Source organism: Pseudoliparis swirei, chromosome 2 (genome assembly GCF_029220125.1).
Source record: "Pseudoliparis swirei isolate HS2019 ecotype Mariana Trench chromosome 2, NWPU_hadal_v1, whole genome shotgun sequence".
NCBI lineage: Eukaryota > Metazoa > Chordata > Actinopteri > Perciformes > Liparidae > Pseudoliparis > Pseudoliparis swirei.
In genome coordinates, this window is record NC_079389.1 from 3,651,135 (window position 1) to 3,668,613 (window position 17,479).

General features: G+C 47.2%; 1 protein-coding gene across 1 annotated transcript; it reads left to right on the forward strand.

The window, feature by feature from the left end:
- The first annotated feature begins 39 nt into the window (after window positions 1-39).
- On the forward strand, window positions 40-8,492 carry asmtl (acetylserotonin O-methyltransferase-like). Its single transcript, XM_056429119.1, has 15 exons — window positions 40-144; window positions 1,193-1,305; window positions 2,143-2,274; window positions 2,937-2,984; window positions 3,089-3,153; window positions 3,270-3,334; window positions 4,011-4,119; window positions 4,319-4,577; window positions 4,652-4,837; window positions 5,641-5,803; window positions 5,897-6,096; window positions 6,329-6,461; window positions 6,568-6,708; window positions 6,814-6,936; window positions 7,737-8,492. Exons 2-15 carry the CDS (start codon window positions 1,213-1,215, stop codon window positions 7,940-7,942), a joined length of 1,923 nt encoding a protein of 640 aa, XP_056285094.1. The 5' UTR covers window positions 40-144; window positions 1,193-1,212; the 3' UTR covers window positions 7,943-8,492.
- Window positions 8,493-17,479: the final 8,987 nt, after the last annotated feature.

A 17,479-nucleotide genomic window follows, 5' to 3' on the forward strand; every position in this document is an offset into this window, starting at 1 on the left:
TAACACCGTGCGAACTGTGGCTCCGCCCACGTTCCGAAACGTCTACACGCATGCGCAGTCGCGTTGGTGTCAGCTGTGTCTTCATGGTGGTGCCCAGCTAGCAGGCCGTCTCTTTCCTGACCGGAGCGACACATCTCTGAGCAGGTGAGCCACGCTGCGCTATCTACACTCACGTCACGGCCAACCCGTGTTTTTTTTGTTCTGGCTCTATCGGAATGACACCGCAGGTATTAACGTGTTAGTGAAAAACGTTCGCAAAGTTGTGAGCTAACGTTAGCGGGTCAACGCTAACGGTTCAACGCTGTGTGTTGTCAGGATATGTTTGCATCAAAGTATCGCGAGACGTTACGGGATTTATATATAAGGAACAGCAGCTCGTTGTCCTGTGATGAATGAATGAATCTAGCATGTCGCAGAGCTATCGGGCTGCAACGTAACACTCTACTCTGTGTGCCCATTCTGTTCAACATAATACAAATTATATGCTTTTTTTGTTTAAAATATCTATTTAACCCTCCTGTTACCTTCAAATTTACTAAGATCTTTTACCCTCGGGGTCAATTTGATCCCAGCAATTTTAACCTCCAGAAAATTATTTGAATTAATATTGTTTCCCAAGTTTAAGTGTGAGGTACTTTATGTTTGCTTGTTTGTTGACTACCTGAACAGCCCTTTAAATAAATAAAAAATGTATATATTTCTTATATGTTTTACACAGTGACAAACAGCCTGGGGTCAAATTGACCCCAAAGAACACCGATGCGTACAAGTTGTGTTCTGGACAGTGAAAACATATCATGTGAATTTTATGTTTTTCCAGTTGTCCCCAATAAATTAGGAAAAGTCATGAAATATGAAGCAAAAATAATTATGTCAATCATTTTCTTTAGAGATGTTAAACATTGAATGCGGTCAATTTGGCCCCAAAGGTCATAGGAGGGTTAAAACCTTAGTAAAGCAGCACATTCTCTCGTGAAGCTGAGACCAGTGCATGCTGGGTGTTCGAATTACTGACGTGATTATCACAAGAGAGCGTTGTGTTGATTTAATAAATCAATCAGTCGTCTCAGCCCTGTGTGGATCTGTCCTCTGGACATGTGCCGCCGTCCGCCTCGTTATGGCCTCCTGACATGACCTCCTGACATGACCTATAGGCCCTCTTGCAAATGTTTAACTCTGTTTATCGCCCCAGGGTTAAAGGAGAAGGCCACCATGGTGCTGAACCCTGTCATTTCCAAGCTCGCCGGCAAACTGGTTGTGCTGGCAAGCGCTTCTCCGAGGAGACTGGAGATCCTCAGCAATGTGGTACGTTGCCCTCTGGTTAAACATCTAGGAACAGTGTGTGATATATATATATATATATATATCAACTAATGCACATTTTATTGTGCCAAAATGCTTAGCGAATGCCTCAACAGTCAGAGAGCATGTCATGTGAAGGCATGCATCATATAAACACTACTGTGGTAAACGTTTCAGATTTGTACGGTGCAACATAATACCTCATGTAGGTGCATTTATGTCACATGACATTGACTGATCTCTGGATAATGGTGTCGCACATAATGACCACAATGCCAATGAATCTGCAGTTCATTTCTTAACTGGGCCGACGTATTGGCCAATATCTCAGACGTATCTGTATTGATGTGTGTGTCGGTCGTAAAGTTAAAATCAATTGCTTTCCAGAAGAAGGCTGTCAAACTCATTTTCACCGTGGGCCTCATCAGCGCCATGGCCGCCCTCGGAGGGTTGTAACCGTAACACTATAAACTACTCCAGAACATATTGATAAATAACTCTTTGCATTTGATTATTGTTTATTTGAGTGTAGAAATATTGTACGAAAGAAAATGTCTCTAATATTATAACATAAATCCATTTAATTTGAAACCTTCAAAATAAAAGCACAGGATATTTTGCGTTCATATGTCTTTCAAGCCGTCAGGGGACACGTACAATTATGTGGGGGGGCTGTATTCACCTGTGGTTTAGGGTATTTTAGATAGGTTACACACCAGAGAGCACTGATCTTGTTTTCTCTTTTAAGCTCGTCAAATGTTGACGTTGACTCCAACAATCCAGCGTGGTTTGAGGGTATGATTTTGTGGTTGCTTTATTTCTTCCCCTCTTTCTTTGCAGGGCTTGCGTTTTGAGGTGGTGCCATCCTGGTTCAAAGAAACTCTCGACAAGGGACTTTTCAAAGAGCCCCATGAGTATGCTGTGGAGACGGCCAAGCAGAAGGCCCTGGAGGTGGCCAGGAGGATGCCCGTGGTGAGTTTAAGCTCCTTGCTGTCTGTCAGCCTGTACAGTGCATCCGGAAAGTATTCACAGTGCTTCACCTTTTTCACATTTTATTATTTTACAGCTAGGGCTGCAACAACAAATCGATAAAAATCGATTATTAAAATAGTTGGCAACGAATTTCATTCTCGATTCGTTGTGTCGCGCGATTATTTACGGCGCTCAATAAGGTGCGGAGTATTAAAAAAGTAGAGTTGAGCGCAACAGAAACAATCGCGGAGCGGAGGGAGAGGAGAGACAGAACGCTGCGTTGTGAGAGCCAATCAGCGCTGAGCTGCTCCTCCGTTGGTGAATCTAACTGGCGGCTGCTGCTGCTGCCCTCGTGGCGCTGGAAGCGGAAGTCATTCCCGTCGTCGGATTGACATTCACGGAGCTGCGTGCGCCTACGGGTGACGTCATGAACCCAGACACCAGGGCGCTAGGTGTTATGACGTGTGTGGCATTTCCACAAGAAGTATAACGTAGAAATAGTGGTTAATTATTCCGTGGCGGAAAATATTTTCCCACTGAGCAAAGCAACAGAGATAAGCCACGCCCCCTCACCGACGCGTACGACGCGCTTAAACTGAGGAGTTCATTAAATAAGCTGAATTATCGCCACTTGTTGATCACGTATTGATTGTTTGCTCTAGAAACACCTGAAGACTCCAGACATCGTCATCGGAGCGGACACTATTGTGGTGAGAGGGGGAAAAGCTTTACAATATTTTATTTATGCGTCTTCTCTTTTTAAAATTGTTTTTAAAGTTCACTCCGTCCATCGATTTTTTTTGGATTTCCACAGACTGTCGACGGCGTGATTCTGGAGAAGCCGGTGGACAAAGCGGACGCCTACAGGATGCTGTCGCTGTGAGTGCGGCGCACGTCGTATCCCAGTTGATGTTGAGGAGTGGGTGGAGATCTCCTCTTTTTATTTTATTTTTTATTTTACATTTCCCTTGTTTTCTTTCTCCTTCTCCTCCCAGCCTGAGCGGTAAAGAGCACAGCGTCTTCACCGGTGTGGCCATCGTCTTCTGCCACAAGAAAGAAAGTACGTCTCTGCTTGATAACCACGTTCCACTTTCAGATTTCAGCCCTCTGTGGTATCTTCTGCTTCTTAAATGAGGAAGACAAGAACACGCGTTAAGGAAATCTATACATTTGTGTACTGTGACGTGTCATGCCAGTTTCCGAAATATGTACACTACCGTTCAAAAGTTTGGGGTCATCCAGACAATTTCGTGTCTTCCATGAAAACTCACTTTTATTTATAAAATGAATTAAAAATTTAATAGAACATATAGTCAAGACATTGACAAGGTGAGAAATAATGATTAATATTTGAAGTATTAATTTTGTTCTTCAAACTTCAAGCTCAAAGGAAGGCCAGTTGTATAGCTTATATCACCAGCATAACTGTTTTCAGCTGTGCTAACATAATTGCACAAGGGTTTTCTAATCAGATATTAGTCTTCTAAGGCGATTTGCAAACACAATGTACCATTAGAACACTGGAGTGATAGTTGATGGAAATGGGCCTCTATACACCTCTGGAGATATTTCATTAGAAACCAGAATAGTCATTTACCACATTAACAATGTATAGTGTGTATTTTTGATTAATGTTATCTTTATTGAAAAAACAGTGCTTTTCTTTGAAAAATAAAGACATTTTTAAGTGACCACAAACTTTTGAACGGTAGTATATGTGTAAACATCTCTCCCAGATGAAGAAGTGGATTATCAGCTGGTTGAGTTCTATGAAGAAACAAAGGTGAAGTTTTCTGATCTCTCTGATGATATGCTGTGGGAATATATCAACAGCGGTGAACCCATGTGAGTCGGAAACCTTTGAACTTTCACATATTTAACAGCTACCGGTTTCTCTTTGTGTCGTAACGTAACCGAACATTTGCATTGGCGGTTACGAAGCTGGAGCTTCTTTTGGACTTTGGTTCTTTGAGCTGTGTTTGCCGTGTTAAGTTAAGTTAAACATGTGTGTGTGTGTGTGTGTGTGTGTGTGTGTGTGTGTCAGGGACAAGGCCGGAGGCTACGGTATCCAGGCTCTCGGGGGCATGTTGGTTGAGTACGTCCACGGCGACTTCCTCAATGTTGTGGGTTTCCCTCTCAACCGCTTCTTCAAACAGCTGGACCTCATTTACAACCAGAGCGCTTCCTCCCCGGGCCGAGAGGGAGGGTCCGCCCGGCCGAGCCACAGCGGCGCTCCCGCTAACTCGCCGCTCGTTCTGCCAGCGCACTCCGGCCTCAGGCCCACAGCCGGTCCCCTCCCAGAGGTTAGTTGAGCACAACCAGTTACCTTTTTAAAACTTTTTTTTATTCTCTAAGATTAACAGTCTCCCGTGTACAGGTGGAAAGGAAAGGCAGTGAACATGAAGCGAATGGGAGCTCAAAACACTTGGAGGATAGAGAGGCCCAGACCGGAGCCTCTGAGAATGCAACATTACCGCCGATGACCAGCAGAGGGCCCAGTGAGCCGAAGAAAGAAGACATGCAGCGAATTATCGATCTGATGGATGGATTCAAAGCCTCAAAGGTACAAGTACAGACTAACTGTGTATTCCTCTGTTGTAAAATCGTTTAAAAATATATTTTGTGAAATATAATTGAATGATTGCTCTAGTTCACTTCTCTATGTAGTGAAGCATACAGCTCTACCTAAAGGGACAGTTCACCCACAACATTTAAAACACATGTTTTTTCCCTCTTACCCGTTAAGTGGTTTATCTATCTAGATTTTGTTGGCGCCAGTCGCCCCGTCATGGGGGATATCGGCCATAGAGATGTGTGCCCTCTCTCTCATATGGGACGACATGGCTCTCGGCTCATGGTGCTCAGAGCACCGCAGATAAATCAATTTGATGAACTCAACAGCGACGTCTCTTTCCAGAAATCATGACCCGGTTACGAGAGATAGTCCACGGGCCTTTTGTGAGCAGTTTCATGTGGGAATCTTTTTTCTATCGAACAACCATATCACCGAGCATCTGAACTCAAAACTGCGAGTGCACCCAGCACCACTGCAGCCCAGTGGGGGAGGACGCCATCAATGGTCACATGTCTTGTGGTCACAACACCTTTTGATTTGGGGGTGAACGGAAAACATTTTGGGGGGGAAAAAACAAACTTATTTGCTGAGAAATTCTTTTTGACAATTGATTCTACTTTCATAAAGTTACACTCCACTTAAAGGGACAGTTCACCCTCAAACTCAACAACTAACCTGTGTCTCATTTGGTTAATCTGTACAAAGCAAAGTGTCGAAAAGACTATTATTATTATTATCAATATAATATAAAACATCACTTTGCCTCCGCCTCTCTTCTCAAATTGCTCCAGGCCCTGTTCACCGCATCCAAGATGTGTGTGTTTGACCTGCTCCAGAGCCGGCCGGGGCTGGAGGCGGCGCAGGTGGCCCGGGAGGTCAACGCCTCCGTGAGGGGCACCGAGTGCCTGCTGGAAGCCTGCGTGTCTCTGGGACTGCTGAGGAGCAAAGAGGGAAGTGAGTCGGCGCTCGCCACTCGACGAGATATTTCAGAACTCGCCTTTTTAAAATGCACTTCTCGCATGTACTCGTGGCGTCTCCACTCCTCAGGGTGCCAGAAGCCGGTGTTCGAGAACACCGATCTGTCCGCTCACTACCTGCTGACGGACGCTCCGCGCTCGCTGCGCGGCCACATCGCGCGCTGCGACGACACGGCGTGGCCGCTCTTCTCCCGCCTCGACAGCGCCGTGCGGGAGGGGGCCAGCCAGCGCGAGAAGGCCTTCAGCAAGACGACCGAGGACACGCTTCAGGTGAAGGAGATGCGTTGAGCCTCCGATGAATGCACGTGGCGGCGGAGGCGGGAGGGGACAGCAGCTGAGAGTCCGTCGCGTTTCATCAGCTCCCGGTTCATCTTCATTTAGATGAAGCTCATTTAAACCCATTTATGATCCTTTGTTATGTTTTTACAGAACTTCGTCCTCTTTAAACTTTAAACTTCAGCTTTAAAAAAAAATAATAATTCTTATCCGTCTCTACTTAAAGGAAACTTTCCACAACAGTCAAGAAGACAAACTGGGATTCATGAATGCCATGCACAGCATGGCTCAAGTCACAGGACGCGCCGTGGCAACGGCCTTTGACCTCTCCAGGTTTAAAACGGCGTGCGACCTCGGAGGTAAGGAGAAGGACGGAAAGGTTTAAAAAAAAAAAAGTGTTTCCGAGAGTAATAAACCATCCTGTTGCATATCATCATCTTCTTGTTTCCCTTTTCTTTTTCCCAGGATGCACCGGTGCCATGGCCTATGAGTTCACCAAAGCCCACCCCGGGTTTTCCGTGACCGTGTTTGACTTGCCGGCAGTGGTTGAGCTGAGTGAACGTTTCCATCCTCTGCACACAGACAACAGGGTGTCATTTGTAGCAGGTGTGTGTGTGCACATGTGTGTGTGTGTGTATCATCACAGTTAAGCCTCCCTTAACCTGTGACCGTGACTCCTGGCTCTCTCCTCTCTCCTCTCTGCGTGACCAGGAGACTTCTTCGAGGACGAGCTGCCCAAAGCGGACTTGTACATCCTTGCCAGGATCCTCCACGACTTGCCTGAAGAGAAAGTCCATATTCTGCTGAGTAAAATCGCAGAAGCGTGCACACCAGGTAAAAGTTACATTCATTTTTCTAGGCGAATGCTCAACGCACATTTAGCACCGACAGACATGTGCCAGCAAAACTCAGGCGTTTGACGTTGTTCCTCCTGGAAGTGTCGCCTATAATCTGATAACGCCCCATCTGACGCCCAGGCTTTGTTCTCAGTGCAGTAAACTGATTCATTGTTCTTTTTGGTTACGTATAAAACGGCACTTTGGCAAGAGGAACCTGGCCAGTTTTAAAAACCAAGCCCAAAACATCTACTTGATGGCACATTTTTACCTTCGCATTGAAAATGCGAAAAGTAATGTTTTGATCGCCGTGTATTTATTTATTTATTTGTATGCGTGTTACTCTCATAACTCAAAAAGTATTAAACCGAATCGCATGACATGGTGGGATGATTGGTTATTATCCGGGGACCATTTGATTAGATTTTGGGATCGATCGGGTCAAAGGTCAAGGTCATGAAAAGGTCAACATATTCTTGAATCGCATGCAATTTGGTGGGATGATTGGTTATTATCCGGGGACCATTTGATTCGATTTTGGGATCGATCGGGTCAAAGGTCAAGGTCATGAAAAGGTCCATCTTCTTTTCACCAAAGCGTGGTCAATTTCTATCCAATTTGCATGCAACTAATGCCATAATGTTCATAATTCAATGACCAATCTTGTGATATGCGAAGGTATGCGCTCTACCGAGTGCCCGTTCTAGTTTTTATCTGTATTCGTTGCCCAAAGCAAAGAAAGTGTCCAGACCGCCTCTGTTTGTGGTCTCTAAAGAACAAACCATGCACTCCCACCAGGCTGCGGGCTCCTGCTGAGCGAGATCTTCCTGGACGAAGACCGAGGCGGCCCGGCCCGCGGCCTGCTGCAGGCCCTCGGCATGAGCGAGGGCAGGCAGAGGAGCGCGGCGGAGTACGCGCTGCTTCTGGAGAGCCACGGGTTCGTCACGGCGCGCGGCGTGCACACCGGCGGCCTCCTGGACGCCATGCTCTGCCTCAAGGCGTGACCGACGGGAATACCGGACGACTGTTTTCTTTTCTTCTTTTTTTTTCTTTGCTCGAAATCGAGGACGAAGCTCAGGAATGTCTCCGGTGGGGAAGCACGAGTCTGAACGGGCGTCAAGAGAACAAAGAGTCGCTCGTGTTCGAGGTGTTGGGAATCAACAGGCCGAGGAGGTTGTTTGTGTACAGGGAGGGTCCCCCCCCCCCCCCCCCCCTCCACCACCGCCTTACCTGTCTTTGAACATGCTGGCCCAGACGGAGGGGAGCAGAGGTGAGCTTCTACAGCATCATCACGATGGCTCCTGTGTTTCTATATTCATTCCTTTTCATGTTTGTTTTGGCCTTTTTTATCTGTGGTGGGGGAAAAAAGAAAATAACAACGAGATCCTTTAGGTAAATGTAAGGAGGCGACAATGTGTATCACCAAGTATAATCAGGGCAAATTAAATAAAGCACCAAAAGTAAAAAAAGTACCGATAATGCGGGATGGGCCCCTGGTTTAAATAATGTTATTAAAATTGGGTGATTCTTTCAAATAAATCAAGTTGTAAGATACCATTTGATTTATTGGGTGACGGTGCAGCTAATTTGAAAAACAGTATATATTTAGTATTGATAGCCTATACTATGGCATCTAAAGTAAAAAGTCCACCGTGGTTGCCGTGCAGCTTCCCGCCTTCCACCAGCGCTCGGCGAGGCCACCTGGAAATCGGCTGCGTCCAAAACGTCACGTCCAAGCAGCGCCGTCGCCTTGAGCGGCGTGTTACTTTCTATTTGTTTTAAGTACGCCGGGGACAGGACTTAACGCTCGCTTCAACTCGGGGGGGGGGGGGGGGCATACACTACTCCGTCATGACTGCTCCTGAGGATCAGACTGACGACTGCTCATCCTCTGATGTTTAATACATCCATAACTCCGAGCTGAAGAGAGAAACACTTTGCCTGTCACCGTGTTCACTTACGGCAACATTTGATACTCTAGAAGATGGAGAAGCAACATATTTGTTTTTGCAGTAGAAAAGGGAGGGGGAGGGGGAGGGGGCGGTGCTTCAATCCCCTTGCTGTGTCAGTGAACCTCCTCCAGGGGGCACCGCAGACCTGCAGAAGACACACACACACACACACACACACACACACACTTTCCCGTGGCTGTGTGCTGTTGGGGGTGTTTTAGTGGAGACTCACGCTGCAGAGTTTTTGATTTAATTTGCTCGTATTCATGAGGCAGCAGAGTCTCCTGGTGCCTTACAGACACCGGCCCTTAAGTCCTCACAGATATCCCTCTGAGGCGGCCACACGGCTGACAGACATGTGGGGGGTAATCTCTGCCCCCCCACCCCCGGATAAATAGCTCTTATTCTTTGTGACACTGAACGCATATCTGGACTTCTCTTCATTCTGAATCCCTCTCTTTAAGTGTTTTCCTTCTCACGGTAATAAGGGGGTCGTGTTCGTCACGGCTATTTTCTTGTCAGTCCGGGCTCAGGCGCTCGCTGACATCTAACTGATTTCCATGACTCAGAGGTCGGTCCGTGGATGAGGAGAGACGGGAGGGGAGAGTGGAGCTGGAGTTCACATGTGACAAGTGGAGAACACATGTGTCCAACACTTTATTTAGTATTGGCATGCAGGGAATGAACATGCGCCGCAGCTCTGGTTGTGGGGGTCTGCGTGGAGTCAGTGAAGCCAACGTTGCATCACTGAGAGACACAGACGGGGCGTCCCAAATCAAACTGTCCCGTGTTCCCTGAACCCACCGAGTCCAAGATCTACACAGCCGTCCCGTGTGTGTGTGTGTGTGTGTGTGTGTGTGTGTGTGTCTTTGTCTGTGTGTGTGTGTGTGTCAACAGCGAAGCCTGCGCAAGGCCCTTTTCTCCTTCTCTTTCTTTTTTCTTCTCTCCCTCGTAATGAAAACCATTCAAGTCAATCAAGTTTACCGGAGACCAAAGGCCGGTGTAATTTCGAGAAAATTGCTTTCCAAACTCCAAAAGTAATCTTCTGTAATGCGATCTCGGCCCCGTCGGAGCGCCGGCCCGTACTGTAACGTGTCGGATAAGAGCTCCAGTCATTTTCTTCAGACGCGTCCCTGACGAGCGGCGGCGGCGGCGGCGTCCACCTGCAAGCAATCATCATCTTCCTCGTGTTAAGTGCTTTGATATTAAAATGAGTGATTTAGGAGCGCTCGCTGCCGCTAGATAGCGACTTGGAACCACTTCCATGTGTTGATAGCGAGGATAAGCCGGGGGGGGGGGGGGCAGTGAAAACACACTGTGGCTGTGAGTGTTTCACTTGGAATGATGCAATGAAGGCCGCTTGAATAATGATTTTTTTTCCTCTTGCAATTTTACTCTCTGTGAACAATTGTGTGGCGTGAACTGCATCCTCTCGTCTCGCCACTGGGGGGCGTCATCGGCTTAAGAAACGAGAGGGACGAACAAGAACGCGACTCCGCCAGAGTTTATTGGATCAGGTTTCATTGTTTGTTGGCGCTCTGACCAAAAGTGACAGGAAAGAACAATTTCACCTCTGAGATATTTGTAAAAAAACAAAGACGTTTTTTTGCAAATATCCATGTCAAAGTTTTGGGTTTCAGAAGATAATCGTTCCCAGAAGCGTGACTCCGTCCCGGTGACTTTGGGAAGGATCCAGCAGAATGCAAATGGTTGCATGCAGAATAACAAACAACGCTCTAATCAGCCTCTCTCTCCCCTCATTGAAGCCGTGCCGCTGCACCTGCTCTTCAGAGAGCGGGCTGTGTGTGGACCGGAGTCCGACGACACGCCACAGTGAGAGCGCGGTGACGGCCCCGGCTCCTCGGCCCACATCCGATTTCAGCAAATGTGCAGTTGTTCAAAGTGAGTTGTGCTTCATTGATTTGTTTCAAGGCAGCGGGAAAAAAATAACCTGGGGGCTTCTACCAGTTAGAAATAACAATGGAGCCGTTCTCCGTGGCGCTCTCGGCCCGACATCAGGGGAACGAGGAGGAGCGCTCGCCGCCGCTCGGCCGGCTTCATGGAGTTGTACTTTCCAATTTGAGATGTTTGACTATCGGATCGGTGATTATGGTCATTGTACTTTAATGTTGCAGTGATTCATCGTAGATCTGGCTTTGTGGTCCCCCCCCCCCCCCCCCCCACACACGCACACACGATTCAGATGTTTCTTGATTTGTTTGACTTGATTGACACCACAGTTTTTGGAATAATGTGTTTTTTAATTTTTGTTCTCCTCCCCGACAGTTCGAGAAAAATAAACGAAACCACTCTCGTGCTTGAGCGCTAAGCAGGAGGAGGGAGGTGCTTAGCTTAGCTTAGCATAAAGCCTGGAACCAAGAGAGGGGAAGAGAAAACATGCACACTAGTACCTCCTATATATCACAAGCAGGCTTCATACGGTCATGGAAAACCTGGAAAAGTCATGAGATTTAAAAAATATATTTAAAATATGTTCAGGCCTGGAAAAGTCCTGAAAACTAAAAATTAAACCCCAAAAGTTTTAGAAAAGTCATGGAAATGTGCATTTACACAGTTTGATTAAGAATACACATCTATATATATATATATATATATATTCTTTTCATCAAACTATTGTCTCATGCATTCGTGTCATTTAAGGTTAATACTCGTGTATACACGGAGATTTCACATAATGTTTGGTGATGGACATTTGGTTTATGGTCCTGGACATCCATTGGTCGCCACGTGTATGAACCCCGCACACGTTATTATGTTTGTTTAACGTGTACGCAGACAGAAATATTAAAAAAAAGTTGTTGATGCAGGAGATGCATGTTGGAAACAACTTCCTGGATTCTCCTCTGGTTGCCTGGCAACCTCACGGTGACGACAAGCCGACGGGCATTGCAGCAGGTGGTCCTCCTCCAATCACATCTCGTCCTTTTTTACATTTGAGTGTGTGTAGACGTACAAGAGATAGCTAGCTAGCTCGCGAGCTGATTAGCTTTAGAGATGCAGCTGTTTACAGTCGTTATGCTAAGCTAAGATAAGCTAACGGCCTCCCGGCTAACGCTGCATACGAGCGTGTAACTTTTTTGCAAGGGAGGAAATAAGTGTTATTCCTTTTAAAAGAAAAAGACAAATTCGTCAACAGTCTCATTAACATATGGGAATATTTGTTGCGGTCAAATCCGCGAGGCCGCCGCCCCCTTCCTGTCTCCATGTGACGTGTGAGGCGTCACTCGGAGGTACAGTAGGGGAGGAGACTCTGAGCAGAAATGGTGGGTGGCGGGGCTGTCATCCGACCCACCGAGGGCTTTGTTGTTATTTTGGGAGCTCTCGTGGGTGCAATCTGAAAGAGCAGCAGACAGACGGGTCTCATCTCTGCACACACACACACAAACACACACACACACACACACGCTTGCATGCACGCACGCATCAGGAAGAAATGCCCGCGCACACACTAACAGGCACCTGCATATACAAAAAATAAATAATAATAATGACATGCGCACTGTGGTGTCAATCACATTGGCTGCTTTCCTGCAGGTAGGAGTGCGTTTGGAGAAAACCATTTTATTCTCAGTAATGAAGACGTAATTATAATATTCAAACACAGAAGACTTATTCGTTCCACGTGCTGTGAAGCGATTTGTTTGGAAGTCCTGAAAATAAAAAAAGGATAACTGACTGTTTTTCCAAGATGAAAATAAAAACAGTCAACGGGAAAGCCAAGATGTTGATCCGTCGTCATTTTAATTTCGTAAAAATTGGTCCGTCAAGATTTGTCTTTCATCAGTTTGACGTGCCTTCTGATATTTTTGATGAGCATTTGTATTCTCTCTACCTTTTTGTTTTGTTTTTATCTTTCAGTTTCAGGAGTGAAGATCTTTAATTTAAAAGTCTTAAAGGAGCAGTGAGTAGGAATATGGGGGATTTATTGGCAGAAATGGAATATAATAATTAGACTTTTTTTTTCTTGAGGGCTTAATCACCTGAAACTTTGAATCTCTTTTTGTTTCTTCTGAATGAACCCTTCGTATCGGCATGGGGACCGGCTCCTCTTCAGCACTGCCACGTTTCTACAGGAGCCCAGAGTGGACAAACCAGGCCCCTGCTTCATATCGGGCCCTGTGTGTTTCTGTTCCCTGCAGGCCACCGTAGTTCTCCATGGCTGTCGGGCGGTGGACTGAAGTTTCAGAGTTGGATAATTCAAATCACATAAAACTAAAATGATCTTTTTTGTAATCTAGGAAACCTTCAAAGAATTCAAAGCTGAGAAAAAACCTCAACAAGAACAACAACAACAACAACTGCATATTTCATGCCACAACTGTGCGTTTGAAATTCCCACCACATCAACGGGTAAAAAAGAAAGTCTCCAGTTAACAAGCCTTCGAGTTTGTTTGATTTCACGTTCAAACGCCAACGACGATCACAACCTCCTGACGCTGCGAGACGCAAAAAAAAATGTTTAGCCTCTCCGCCGCGTCGCGCCGACGAGATGTTTACCGGGTTGGCGGGAGTCGTCTCTGCGTCTGTCGCGCCGTCAGTTGATCGCGAGTTGTGACGACGGCCTCAGACTCGGATCACAGGCGGCTGCTGTTTAAAACCAGCGCTCCTCTCGCTGTGCGGCGGTGACCCCTCTGCCCCCCCCCCCCACGGCAGCAGTTCATCCACCAAACAATAACGATCAATCCACCCTCCCCCTCCCCCCCACCTACACTTCCACATCTGATGGTGCAGACGAGTCAACTTTTTTTAAAAAATAATAAAAATGATATGCATCTCCTGCTGGTCCCATGGCAACCGCCCTGACTTCATTGTTGCGTTTCCCTTTGATCCGCGCCGAGCTTTGATTCACTTCTCTTTCACCCTTTTAGCTAAACATATCCTGTGAATTGGGAGCTTTGTTCCTGACATTCGCCGTCTTACCTCGCTCTCTCCACGGGCGTCCGGCGCCTCCCAGAGGAGCCGTGGAGGGAGGAGAGGAATTCCACTGGATTCAGAGACTTCTCCGTGTTTCTTTTGCCCCCCCCCCCCCCCCCCCCCCATGCTCCTTCGTGTTGACCTGCTCCTCAACCGGCATCCTGGCCAGTTGGCGAGGAGACGCCACGAGCATTGCACGTCACATGGTTGGATGGGGAGGGCGTGCTGTCGGTTCCTCTGCACGCTTATCGTGTTAGATGAAGAGGATTTTTTTTTCTCGAATTTTCTCCATCGAAGTTCGTTTCGACAGAGACGCAGTCGGCGGGTTTCTCGCGAGCGTAAGACCGATTTAGATCTCCATCGAGAAACGCACCGCACGCCAACGCCGCGCTTTCTGAGCGAGGCGGCCATTGTGTCTCGAGGTCCTCCACCACACGAGAGCGTAATGAAAAATGAAAAGTGTGTGTTTTCTCAGTCCCATCTGGCTTCAATCGCGGCAATATCCTAAACATGAGCGGCTCCTTGAGGCGGCTACCCCTCGGCTCGCCTCCCAGATGTTAGGCGCTCATTATTCCAGCCGGGCCTCTCTCCATCAGCCCCACACACACACACACACACACACACAAGAAATCCAACTTGTTCACCCGTTCACTTCATTATCACTTAACGATAGCTGTTTTCGCCGTTATAATGTGGCTCGTGTCACAGGATTTGACCTCGTCACTAATTGGACGCCGAGGGAAGTCTTCTGTCTTCTTTTAGGTGTCGGTGGGAGATTTCGATGAGTCGCACATAACGACAAACAGAAAGTGGACATAATTCAACCTTTGAGCACTAATTATGACTTTATTTTTATTTTTTAGTCTGTCAATAACAGAGTCTGGGGGATCAGACTTTGAAGTTCACTCGACGTTTCATAGTTCAGAAGGTAATGCGAGGTGCCTCGGGAACTAAATCTGGAATCTTTACGACACGTGGTCAATCGGTTTCCATTTGTACGCTAACGGCGTTCGGCCTTCACCGGCCTCCATCGGCCCGACGACTGACGCACCAGCGCCGCGTGCCGTGACCTCGAAGGCTCCATCCCGTTTCAAGAGAGGTAAAGTTCTTTACACATCCGTATATCACATTAAAATTGTTTGACATAATAACCGGCAACCAATTAAACCGCCGAACGGTCCGTCTGACCGCCTCTCGAGCCGCCTGCACTCCCCAAATCAGCAACACATTTCCACCATAAACCTCACCGCTGAAGTGCTGCAAAGGGGGCGTCGCCGCTCCGACCAGAAGCCCCGAGGGGTCGTTCCGGCAATTAGAAACCGAGGCGGCCTCGCGTACAGCGGGGCGACACGCAGCCCACGTAGACGCTCCTGAGAACGCCGTCGCTTTCCTGAACGCACCTCGGCGACGGCCAATGAAAAAGTCCCGCTGTGTCGCAGTGGAGGCGGGGCGGCGGGCTTTTCTCTCGGCCCTCAAAACGCGGCCCTCTGGTTTCACACGTCCTCCTTTTTGGAGTATGCAAGGACGTTTAATATGTACTTCATGAAAACGCTAATTAGTCGTCCAACGACCCCACGTAGAGGTGAGCATGGCGAAGGAGGCCCCGCCCCCAAACCGCTGCGTCCAAGCTAACGGGAGAGCAGTGGGAGAAGCAAGAGGATTAAATTTTTTAAATTTAAATCACCTGCGTGTCATTTGTTAAAGTGACGGCGCACTCCTGAAAGCAATGCAACCAAATTGCTGAGTCACTCTACGAAGGCGCCGGTCTCGTGTGCCGTCTGAGGAGCCTCGCTTTGCTCGTACGACAGAGGGCCATAAATCACTCAAATACATGTTTAGTATTTTCCTTAGTAAGTGCTCATGGTGCAGCATTTTAAGACAAATATAAAGTGGATGAGTAAGTGACCACTTTTCCACTTTTCCCCCTCACTAAGTAACAAATAACACCGATAATGACACGTATAAATCTGACTGACCGATATGGATTTCCCCGTTATATAAAATCATTGGACGCTTTCGTCTAGGAAGCGATGCTTTAATTCCATCGCAGATATTTTCGGGGACGCACCCCGCATTAAAGGATCAACATGGATGTCGGTCTATCAAAAGTTGTTCCCTTTTCTATTGCGAATTAATATCCGACGAGCCGCGTGGCGCTGGGCGGACAGCCAGAGCAGCGAGACCCGGGAGAACCAGAGTACCAGCTGAATTCTTACTGGGAGAGAGGAGAGAAGGAACAGCCATGTGTCGTGTCATATTGCACCAACGGGTCACACAAAAGCACCTGTGAAGTCTGTGAATGATTGGCGGACAGAATGAAAGTATGGTGACCCACATGTGACCCACATGTGACTTATTAATCATCGTAGACGGTGAGATTAGGTAGAACACCTGTGCAAAGCGAATTATACTTCACGTACTGTGGGGGGGGGGGGACAAGTACGACATCAGCACATCGTAAGTCTTTAACCGTCTTCAATCATTTCACCACACCTGACTACGCCCCACCCCCCCTCCCCCTCCTCTCTGGACCGTTTTCTAGTCAAATCGGGACGTGGATACGGCCTCCACCCACAGCACAGTGGCTGTAATACGAGGTTCAACCAGTGGAGGGCAGTGTGACTGTGATGACGGGCCTGAAACGCTGCTCCTGAAGGCCTCAGAGCCAGATGTGTAAACTACATGTTGATTTCTGTGTCTTCTGCCAGATGTGACACACTTAACACGTTTAGACCGTGGGATTAGGACGGAGGGGAAAACGTTGGATTGGTAGAAGCGGGGGGAAAACATTTAGTGATTCATCGTCTGAGCGAAGTTGCAGTCGGTTAACGAGCGTGGCGTTTTCTTATTTATGTTCACTCCGGGTACTAAACTTCAGTCCATTAGTTTCAAAGTTTGTTCCCTTTTTTTTTCCAACTCCTGTCTGATCTGATGAACACGCGAGTGCCAGACTTCCATGGACGCCATAAGATAATTAATAATGTTCAGATTGACAGATTAATCACGGTCACCAGTTCTCTAATGTAGGAGGGGGCAGTGGCTGGTTTAGATATTTACCCCCCCCCCTCCCCCCTCTATATTCTGCATCTGGAAAGAAACATCTGCCAGTGTTTTCGCACTAATCAATGTTTGATTTCTCTCTTCTCTTCCTCTCTTTCTTCTAATATCGCTGTTTTGAAGAGCAGCCGGGGGACGGTGGGCACCTGAGAGCGAAGCCTCAGACCTCGTGTGTTGGGGGGGGGGCGAGACCCCCAACATGGCCTCTGCGAAAACACAAAAGAAACAAAGACTGTTGCCAGATTACCACGCCACGACGGGGAACTCGTTGTGGTGTGGTAGTCATTTAAAAAAAGAAAAATGAAGCCACTGATTTATGAGTTTTGATTGTGTTGATCCTCGTTCTCAGATCTTTTATTTTTTATTTTTGCACGTCGATTTTTTAAATATTCTCGTCATGTTTAATCACTTTTTCAGGTCCGACTAATTAATTTAGCGTAAAATAATGTCCTCCCCCTCCCCCCGCGCGCTTACACACACTCCCACCGCTTACTACTGTACATGTGCCGCCGCATTCCTCCGAAGAGCTTCTGCAAACAGCTGCCTGATTAATAAGTTGGGCCCTCTAAATATGGCTGAGTCATGTATCTTTAAAAA

What these genes read in the sequence shown, in the direction of transcription:
- asmtl (XM_056429119.1), top strand. Translation starts at nt 1,213, where the DNA reads ATGGTGCTGAACCCTGTCATTTCCAAGCTCGCCGGCAAACTGGTTGTG. An exon ending in CAGCCGGTCCCCTCCCAGAG is followed by an intron (nt 4,578 to 4,651) that starts GTTAGTTGAGCA and finishes TCCCGTGTACAG; the next exon opens with GTGGAAAGGAAAGGCAGTGA. An exon ending in ATGGATTCAAAGCCTCAAAG is followed by an intron (nt 4,838 to 5,640) that starts GTACAAGTACAG and finishes AAATTGCTCCAG; the next exon opens with GCCCTGTTCACCGCATCCAA.